The sequence below is a fragment of the Takifugu rubripes genome, chromosome 2 (assembly GCF_901000725.2).
Source record: "Takifugu rubripes chromosome 2, fTakRub1.2, whole genome shotgun sequence".
Classification (NCBI taxonomy): Eukaryota; Metazoa; Chordata; class Actinopteri; order Tetraodontiformes; family Tetraodontidae; genus Takifugu; species Takifugu rubripes.
This window is the reverse complement of record NC_042286.1, coordinates 3,397,341-3,407,064: the sequence shown is the minus strand read 5'-3', so window position 1 is coordinate 3,407,064 and position 9,724 is coordinate 3,397,341. Positions and strand designations below refer to the sequence as shown.

The window sequence follows — 9,724 nt, the reverse complement described above, 5'->3', positions numbered from 1 at the left end:
AGAAAATTATTCTGGCTAAAAAAAAAAAAAAAAACAGACGATAAATACAATAAAAAAAAGCACACCAGAAAAATCGAAAAAAAAAATTAAACAAGCATAAAAAGCAATTACTCTGGAACACACACAAAAAAGAATTAAGCTAAAAAAAACAAACCAAAAAATAGGTTACTGAAAAAAACCGGATTTAAAAAAAATAAATATCAATACACTTCTGTCCTGATCCACCTTAGACCTCGTTAAATCCAGTTTTCACTTTTCAGCACAAAAACGAGGTCGTGCGCGTGGTGTCCGCTGTCCAATCACAGCGCTGTTTATTTCAAGATTCCGCCCCTGCTGCCCTGTGATTGGTCGCTCACAGACCTACTCCAGTCACTTTTTTCAAAGTCGCAGTATAAACTTTGACTCCTGCTAGATATTAATGTGGCCTTTTCACCGCTGTTTGTCTTAGACACTGCGCAAAAAAGAAGGTAAATACGTATTTAATTTGTTGTTGAAAGGGTTTTGGTTATACTTCGAAAATCCTGTGATATTCTTTTTCGTCGTAAGCTACCAATTCCTGACAACGTCCATTATCATGTGACGAGCCAGGTGGTCATGTGGTCTATTTTTGTTTAGCAGTCGTTTGCGTACTTTTCAACAGTGAAAATAACCAGAAGTGTCGGACGGAGATATGTGTAAGTCAGCGTTGTTGGTCCTGCTCGGGGTGAGTCTCGGGCTGGTAAAGTCGTTTCCCTCCCAGGAGCCGGACGGTGGAAAACACTGGGTGGTGATCGTAGCCGGGTCCAATAGCTGGTATAACTACAGGCACCAGGTGAGGAGAAGCGTCACTAAAGTGTTCATCCAGACTGTTAAAATGCACCACTGACCCCAGTTTTTGTCTTTTTCTTTAAGGCTGATGCATGTCATGCGTACCAGATTGTCCACAAGAATGGGATCCCAGATGAACAGATTGTGGTTATGATGTACGATGACTTGGCACAGAATGATATGTAAGTTGGTATATTTTATTTTGCTTGTGTGCATCATATCTTTAATTCTCCCTCAACCATCCACCATCGGTCTTTTTCAAGTTCATAAAAGATGCAAGCACGTCTGTCTGCGAGCGTTGTAGGTGAAAATGAGACGGGTGTCATCAGCAGATCTGAGAAGACTGTAGGGTTTCATACACACACACACACACACACAGATGCTTGTATGTGTGGAATGTGCACTGGCAGCGGGTGCTATTACATTAAGAGCACATTAGGGAAACCTGCAGAGAGGAGTCACGAGGAACTGGTTGTAGTGTGTGTCTATAACGTTTCCCTCAGTTTAGAAAGTTGCCTTCAAGTTCATAGAGCAAAGCGGGAGTTGCTGTTCTTTCATTGTTATAGTTCTCCTAATTAATGAGAACTCAGCTGCTAATCGGTAATCAATAATGACAGTGGGATTCTTACAACGTCCATCGGTAATTCAATGATAATTAAATGTGCATTTGTTATAACGCAATAAGAAGTACCGGTAAGTGATGTGTCCACATTTTTCTTTGCTGACACGGTCAAAAGTGGTGCTTTCAGTAATGTGTGTTTTGGATCCGTTTAACCGCTTTTGCTCAGTATCTCCACGAGATCTTGTTGCTGCAGTGATTCATCTGCTTTATTGTTTTGTCAGCCATCTTCATTTCCTTCTTTATTATTTTTTCTAGGAACCCCACCCCTGGGATACTGATAAACAGGCCAAACGGCTCTGATGTGTATAGAGGTGTTCCCAAAGACTACACTGGAGATGTGGGTTTTGTTTTTTTGTTTTTATTAAAAACCATTCAAACAGATGGTTTAAAGCAGAGTTTGTGACTTCTGATTGGGGGTTTCCTGCAGAATGTGACCCCGCAAAAGTTCCTGGCAGTGCTGAAGGGTGATAAAGCGAAAGCCAAAGGAAAAGTGATCAACAGGTGAGCTGATTGCCATAATTGTCCTGCTGGATACATTGAGGGGTCTGTTTGCACCTTTGCTCTCTTTGTCTTGGCAGCGGCCCCAACGATCACGTGTTTGTGTACTTCACTGACCACGGTGCACCTGGTATTCTGGCATTTCCCAATGATGATGTGAGCACTTTTTTGCTTCCTGGTAGTGATTATGTGTCTCTTAAACTATTTGGAACTGCTTTTAATAGATAAGAATCTATGAAACAAGTCATGTATTTTCATTGTCACTTCCTGTTCTAAGATGTGCATTTACGGTAATGTCATGTGAACACTCCGTCACGGTGGGACATTTTGAAAGTTCTGTAAACTATTTAAACAATGAAATAATGAAACAAAGCTAAAAAATATCAATGAGACTATGGAAAGAGATTGTTTCTATTATTCAACACTCTGTGCTCACCATTTATAAACTTTCAGTTATAATTATGAAGTTTCAATTAATTTAAATAAAAACTGGCACGTTCCCTGTTGATTCAGGTGCTCCTTATCAGTATTAATAATTAACCATTAAAAGTGTAAACACGTCTATTTTGTTAGCATGTTAAATTCATAGGCCAGGGAGCTTGTGAAATACTTAGATGTCAAATAAAATATATTAAATTATGTAGAATTCAGAAGAGTTTCACATTTCAGCAGGATGCATTTGCTTGATTTCAATTGGTTCAACTTTCTTCCATATTTTCATGCAGCTTGCAGTTAAAGACCTCCAAGACACCATTCAGTACATGCACAAGAATAAAAAATATAAAAGGGTGAGTAGCTGCTAGACTGTATCAGGTGACTATATCACCGGAATCTATCAGGTGATATAGTCACTGTGCATAATAACATAAAGCCTGTGACTGCCTATTGACTGCGACCTTCCACAGATGGTGTTCTACATTGAGGCCTGTGAATCCGGGTCAATGATGGAAAACTTGCCCAGTGACATCGATGGTGAGTTACTTGAAACAAATCAAGAAAAATAAAAGGTAACAAAGCTGTAAGTGTAATTGGTTTCCTAGTCCAGAACAACCCAACGTGGACTGCACCTTCTATTTCTGGAACACATTCCCTCTGGGCTGGCTGTACCTTTGAAAGATACCCATCACAGGTGTAACATGTGTTTTTCAGTGTACGCCACCACCGCAGCCAACTCCCACGAGTCGTCTTATGCCTGTTATTACGACGAAAAGAGAGACACATACCTGGGAGACTGGTACAGCGTCAACTGGATGGAGGACTCTGATGTGGTGAGCGGCTTATTTTATGCAAAGTTCTTAAATCCTATTATCAATTACTAAAATGTTTTTTAGACAAAATACCAAGGAAGCAGTTTAGTTGTTGGACTGATTGTGTCTCTCCTGTTTGTAGGAGGATCTAAATAAAGAGACTCTGCTGAAGCAGTTTAAGATCGTGAAGTCGCGCACAAATACAAGTCACGTCATGCAGTACGGAAACAAGGTGAGAGGGTGCGGAAAGTTGGAAACTGACTCATGCTCGTTCATCAAATTAGTCAGGGTAGATGTTATCAGATACAGTGGAACCATTCCAGACACCATCCCAACGTTAATCAGTATTAAAGACAAGTAGTTTTACCACTTTATCTGCAGGGGTCAGAGCAGGTTTACAGTTTGAAACAGGAGAAATGGCTGCTCATAGATTACTCACACCAGAGTTTTACTAAACCTGTGCTGAACTCTTGTTTTTCACCTGTGGATCAGAGGTGTGAGGGGGATCCCTGCTGGATTAACTTTGTTTCTTTTTGCAGACAATGGCTCACATGAAGGTCATGGAGTTCCAGGGTAACCCCAAGGCAAACACGCCACCCTCTCCTCCAATGAGCCTGCCACCAGTCACCAACCTGGACCTGACGCCCGGCCCTGACGTTCCTCTGGCCATCCTCAAGAGGAAGATGATGGCCACCAATGACCTCAAGGTTTCGCGAGAATTACTGGAGGAGATCAACAGACACCTTAAGGTAGGATCTAAAAGAATGTTCTACAACTGTGGGCAGCAGCTCCACGATTCTGGGTCTCAGCATATGGGACTATTTGTTCTCAGGTCAGGCAGGTACTGGCCGACAACATGTACAGAGTGGTCCAGAAGGTGACCGGTGACACGCTGAAGACGGTACAAGTTCTGAATGAACAAGCCGACCTGACCCAACACGAGTGTTACCAGGCTGCAGTCAACCATTACAAGCACAACTGCTTCAACTGGCACAAACAGGAGGTAGATCTGAGATATAGGCGATAGACTCGTGGCGGGAAGTTTGATGACGGGAAGCAACATGCACACCACAAGTCTGGTTCTGCTTTAGAAGAGTTAAAGCAAACATTCACATTCCATCCTGTTGTCTTCTTTATGTTGAATGTCGCAGCGTCACACCAAGACAAATTCCTAGCTTGTGTAATACTGTGTATTACATGAACAATGGCAATAAATCTGATTCAATTCAATCAACCACTGATTAATGGTAGAACCGGGACATCACATTTTGCCTTTGTTTTTTTTCTACATGCGATTATGTACTTAATATTATAAAATAAATTCTGTGGCAACAATTCTAACATATGATCTTTGATTTCAGTATGAATATGCACTGAGACATCTTTACGCTCTGCTCAACCTGTGTGAAAGAGGATATCCTGCTGGCAGGTATGGTCTGCTTTCTCATTTGTGTGTTATGTTTTTTTATAGCACCACTGGCTGTATGTCCATCCGCGTTATATATAGAATAACTGTTGTTTTCTGTTCAGTTTACCTGAAACCAGAAGCTTATTGCCCTTTGTTTTTTTTTCCCTCTGTAGCATCCAAGTTGCGATGGATTCTGTGTGTCCTTACAATTTCTGAGAAGATCTGTCTGCATCCAGACCTGTATGGCTGCCTAAGAAGGTGGAGCTGCTCTATGTTCTGCTTAACAATCACTTGTGAAGTGGATGTCACTACTATCAAGACAATGACACTGTTAGACTTTCTGATTTTACTGAGAATTATCCCAACTTTTTCCTTTTAATGAATTGCACTGTTGCTGTGGAGTTCACATTGATATTCTTCTACAATGATGGGGTTTTATTTTTTTTTAAAAGATGAAAGATGTCCCCAGGTAAAAAACAATTATTAATCTTCACTCTGGGTTGGATTTATGTGTGAAAGTTCTGGCCTCAGTGAATGTTTGACATATAAAGAATATAGCATTAATTATTGACTGTTTTTATTTTGAAATAAATTTTTTAAAGTGAAAAAAGACTCCTGTTGGTTTTGCAGTGTGTTCATTTATAGGTTCAGATTTCAGAAGTATCAATCTGAAGTTATTTTATGTTCAATTGCTACACCTAGTGGTATCACCCTGGTTAAACTTGTTGCCTTGGTTTCGGTGGGTTGGTCAGGTTGATAATTGGCGCCTGCGGTCAATTCAAAAGGAATTAAGGTACACAAAATTTTAAAAGTTAATTAATATTAGTTATTAGTTGTTGGGTGATAATCCTGTCAGCTGTTTTAGGTACTTTTAAAGTGGTAATCCTAGCCAGAAGACCGTACCAATATCAAAACTGGAAGGAAGTAAAGTGGAAGCACTTTGATTAATATTTAATTGGGGAAATGTAGATCACTAAACACAAATAATGTGCTCACTGGAATTAAGATTTATTTACTTAAATTGAGTAGTCTAGGGTAGATTTACGGTTCCTCGATTTCTAAACAGGCAAAATGTTCCGTCACCCAACAGCACGGAGGGGGAGGGGCGTGTAAACGGTACCGCCCCTTCTCAAAACGGGAAGACAACACGAACGATCTGGTCGAGCTAAATCTCCCAGCAAATTGATCTTTGCGGCCACTACATCGACCAGACGAACGAAACTCTTTAATCCCAGTCACCTGTATTTGCGCTGTTATTTCCTAGTGCATCCTAGATTTGAAAAATCACCATAACCAAGATAGTTTTTGGTCGCCACACTAGCCTGTGGGCTAACTGAAACATTGGGGCGGGTAAAGAGTTTCTCCCAGCTGGTTTGGTTGCGCAAAACAGGTAGAAATCTGCTCGTTTTCAACACACCTCAACATTTCACCATGGGATCCAGAGCCTCGACGTTACTGCGAGAAGAGGAAATCGAAGAAATTAAGAAGGAGACTGGTTGTAAGTCGACTTTCACCTTAATTATACGACGAAGACGTATTTGCGTTATTTACACAGACTGTTGCAGAAAGTGTTGTTCGCAGGAGGTTGTGCTTACACGTTTTGCGTTTGTGTTGCACCGTTTGGGTAGCGTTTTTGACTGGTGGTTGCATAATAAAGTCCATTACGTTCAAATCTAATTTTGACATTGAACCTGTTATCTGGTAATCTGATGAAATCTTTGGTGTCTTCCCTATAGTCTCCCACAGCCAGATAACTCGTCTGTACAGTCGCTTCACCAGCCTCGATAAAGGTGAAAATGGAACTCTCAGGTAAACGATGGCACAGCTTTTAGTTTGATCACCAGCACATGGAAACGCGAACAGAAATAATGATTTTCTACTTGTGCGTTTTCCTCTCTGATTTTAGATAATGCTACTTATACTTTACTTACTGCTATGCTATCTGACTGAGAACATGACTTCTGATAACTGGGGGAGGCTTTTCTGTGGTTTGTGATTAACTGACACATCCAACCACATTCTGCAAAGAACAAACAATAAGTGAAGACATAAGTAATCTTTAACAGTTGCCAGAACTTCATTTGGACGCTTGGTGTAACAACAAAGGATTTGTCCACTAGTTTTTGAGAAGTGGATTAAAAAACATTCCTCTTCTGATTTTGATGTTTGGAGTGTGTTTACACACAACAAGCTCTCGGGTCTACATGTTCTTGCTCCAGTGCCTTTAGTCACAGCTCAGACGGACAGGGACATTCTGGTTACCTCAAGGTGACTCTACTGTTTGTTAGTGGCCACAACACAGTTTTCAACTTGTATTTTCAGATTTACAAATAAGTGATTGCCATGCACTTTTCTATTCACCTGCTTCTGATGTCACAAGTGTTTCTAAGGAATGTTGTCACATGAGCTATGTTTGGTGTCATGTCTTTGTAAAAATTGGTCATAGTCTTGAGATCTGCGGTAATTTGTCAAAATAGTTTCACATTTGCTTTAATTTAATTTGGCTTCTCTTTTTTTGGTCCTGCAGTCGGGAAGATTTTCAGAGGATCCCAGAGTTGGCCATAAATCCGCTGGGAGACAGAATTATCAATGCTTTCTTTCCTGAGGGGTGAGCTACACTTGTTACTTCTGATCTTTTAAATCCATATTTGTGTGAATCACCAGAAACACACAAGCTCCTGAGAACTTTCCTGTATTCAGATGTTTTATCCAGATGCATCACTTGCTTTATTAAATTTGAGAACACACTCAAAAAGCTTAAAATTTGGTGAAATTAGATTAAGTTACAATGAGTGTCGGTGTAATCTGAGCAGCCAGCAAATGATCATCCCTTGTTTTTCAGCTTTGATCAGGTCTTTGAGGTGTATTCAGGTTACACTGTTTTTATTGTAGTGAGGACCAGGTGAACTTCAGGGGCTTCATGCGGACCTTGGCTCACTTCAGGCCGATTGAGGACAACGAGAAGAACAAGAATGCTGCCACTAGCGAGCCGCTCAACAGCAGGACAAACAAGCTGCTGTGTGAGTGTGAAACCAGTCTCCTTCATATTCATAGGACTTCATCTTGAGTGTTAATTTAACTTAACTTTAATTTATTTTCCAGTCGCATTCCGCCTGTATGACCTGGACAGGGATGACAAAATCTCTCGGGATGAACTGCTGCAGGTGAGTGGACTCGTGAAATCTACGATTAGACGTCACTTAACAGTTGAATCAACCGATGATGACAAATAATTTAATTACCTCTTATTGGGTTTGTGGTAATTATTCAGAGATCAGATTTATTGACGAGAAACCTTGGTAGCGAATTGACTTCTGCTTCAGTATTTCTCCTCAGGCTGATCTGCTAATTTTTGTCCTCTGTTATTTGTGGTTAGTCCTTGAACCACAGTTTTGCCAGCATCATGTGCCCTGTAACTGCTATAAGCTCAGGCTTAACGGCTCATGTTTATCGGAAAACACAGTTTGTAAAGCCAGGGCATTTTCCAGCAACTGTTTCCTGTTGGTAATTAGTAACTTGGTATCCGTTTATTCCAGGTTTTGCGCATGATGGTTGGTGTAAACATTTCGGATGACCAGCTGGGAAGCATTGCCGACAGGACCATACAGGAAGCCGACACAAACGGAGATAATTCCATTTCCTTCACTGAATTTGTTAAGGCAGGTTTCCTGGCATTCCCTCTTTAGATAAGATAAGACTACAAATGGAGAGTTCCCAGATGTGAAGGACAATCAAATCTGTAATGTGTTCAAGGAAGTTATAATTCATTGAGTAATATTAAGTATAATACTCATCCTATTTTTACCTCTATCGTACAGGGAAATATAATTTGATGTATAAAAGGTCTGATATTGCTGCAGGGAGCTTGTGTAGAAAAAAACCTCTCATACACTTTTTTAGTTTCCAAGGAAACACGATAAGTGACAACTGAACACAAATACACACACACTAGTTTATCAGTGTAATGCAATAAAAACATCAATGTTTTATTTCTTTAAACTAGCTGTGTTTTGTTTCAGGTGTTGGAGAAAGTGGACGTGGAACAGAAAATGAGCATCCGATTTCTTCACTGAGCTTCTTTTTACACTCATCCAACACAACCTCATTCAGTTTGTCAGCCAGCTGCTGTGGGCCACACTACCGAACACACTGCTCTGTAAACAAAGGGAAAAGTCACGTGCCTTGAGTTGTATGCAGTGTAGTTGTCTACGTCTACGTAGTTTATCAGTGAGATGGTATTTATTAGAAACGGGTCAAGTTGGTACCGCTGTTCCAATTAAACATTAAAGGTAGTTGATAGAGGTACAACCGTTTTGTCACTACAACAACAGGAATTTTAAGCATACTTGTGCAGTTCAATGTGTCCATATAGATCTGCAGTGGGTCAAGCTTCAGAACAGTGTGTGTCCTGCTTGCAGAAACTTAGAACTTGATTTTAAAGGTGAGGCTGAACACGTCAGAGCGGCCAAACGGTCCCATTGGCCCTCAATGCAAAGCGTGCCATGTTCCAAAGCTTTTGCCACAGCCTTAATTCTCATTGGTTATTCTGTGACCTGTAAACAGGATCTGTAGGCGTGTTTGTGTATATTTTCCTCAGATGGGTAACTAAGTGCTGCCGATGGTTGTGGTTGTTCGACTTAAACCAAAGTATCTTTGACTGTGTTTCAACGCTAACAACCACGGATCAGCAGCTGGATCACAGAAATCACTGATTGTTCATTCATTTTATGCAAAAATGCTTCCACTGTTGCTCTCTGCTCTAAAGGTTTCTGACTGAGGACAGTGAGAGAGCAGTTGGAGTCTCAATAAAAACACTGTTCTATTAGCACCCCTCCTCTGTAGGTGACAGAAATATGTTTGTAGATTTCTATGCTGCTTCATGTGTGTTCTTCATGTTCTTTTCCTGGAGCTCTAGATGCTAAAGAGAATCAGTTGTGTTTTAAAATGTATTTTCTCTACAAACTCATGCACACAAACTGAATATCTTTTCATCTCAATGTGAGTTTGTTAAATTATTTTAAAAGGACACCTTCAAGCAGAGCAATCTTTTCATGAATGATCATTTATCATCAGTCAGATGTGATTGTGTTACTTGGATGTTTCATGAATTTTATTTGAATAAATCTCAGTGCCATGCTTCAA

The 9,724-nt window shown here is 40.4% G+C and overlaps 2 protein-coding genes across 2 annotated transcripts; both read left to right on the top strand.

Moving 5' to 3' along the window:
* The first annotated feature begins 331 nt into the window (after positions 1–331).
* Positions 332–5,194, top strand: lgmn (legumain). The gene is made up of 14 exons (XM_003962346.3): positions 332–467; positions 641–811; positions 892–989; positions 1,685–1,766; positions 1,857–1,930; positions 2,008–2,083; positions 2,653–2,715; positions 2,833–2,899; positions 3,077–3,195; positions 3,317–3,406; positions 3,714–3,923; positions 4,007–4,177; positions 4,536–4,603; positions 4,756–5,194. Exons 2-14 carry the CDS (start codon positions 671–673, stop codon positions 4,796–4,798), a joined length of 1,302 nt encoding a protein of 433 aa, XP_003962395.2. The 5' UTR covers positions 332–467; positions 641–670; the 3' UTR covers positions 4,799–5,194.
* Positions 5,195–5,690: 496 nt separating this feature from the next.
* chp1 (calcineurin-like EF-hand protein 1) lies at positions 5,691–9,724 on the top strand. The gene is made up of 7 exons (XM_003962347.3): positions 5,691–6,080; positions 6,319–6,391; positions 7,110–7,190; positions 7,475–7,602; positions 7,685–7,746; positions 8,119–8,241; positions 8,602–9,724. Exons 1-7 carry the CDS (start codon positions 6,014–6,016, stop codon positions 8,653–8,655), a joined length of 588 nt encoding a protein of 195 aa, XP_003962396.1. The 5' UTR covers positions 5,691–6,013; the 3' UTR covers positions 8,656–9,724.

Excerpts from the sequence above, each read along its gene's own strand:
- lgmn (XM_003962346.3), top strand. The coding sequence starts at position 671 with ATGTGTAAGTCAGCGTTGTTGGTCCTGCTCGGGGTGAGTCTCGGGCTG. Across the intron at positions 2,716-2,832 it reads AGAATAAAAAATATAAAAGG|ATGGTGTTCTACATTGAGGC; the intron begins GTGAGTAGCTGC and ends GACCTTCCACAG. Across the intron at positions 3,924-4,006 it reads AGATCAACAGACACCTTAAG|GTCAGGCAGGTACTGGCCGA; the intron begins GTAGGATCTAAA and ends ATTTGTTCTCAG.
- chp1 (XM_003962347.3), top strand. The coding sequence starts at position 6,014 with ATGGGATCCAGAGCCTCGACGTTACTGCGAGAAGAGGAAATCGAAGAA. Across the intron at positions 6,392-7,109 it reads GGTGAAAATGGAACTCTCAG|TCGGGAAGATTTTCAGAGGA; the intron begins GTAAACGATGGC and ends TTGGTCCTGCAG. Across the intron at positions 7,747-8,118 it reads CTCGGGATGAACTGCTGCAG|GTTTTGCGCATGATGGTTGG; the intron begins GTGAGTGGACTC and ends CGTTTATTCCAG.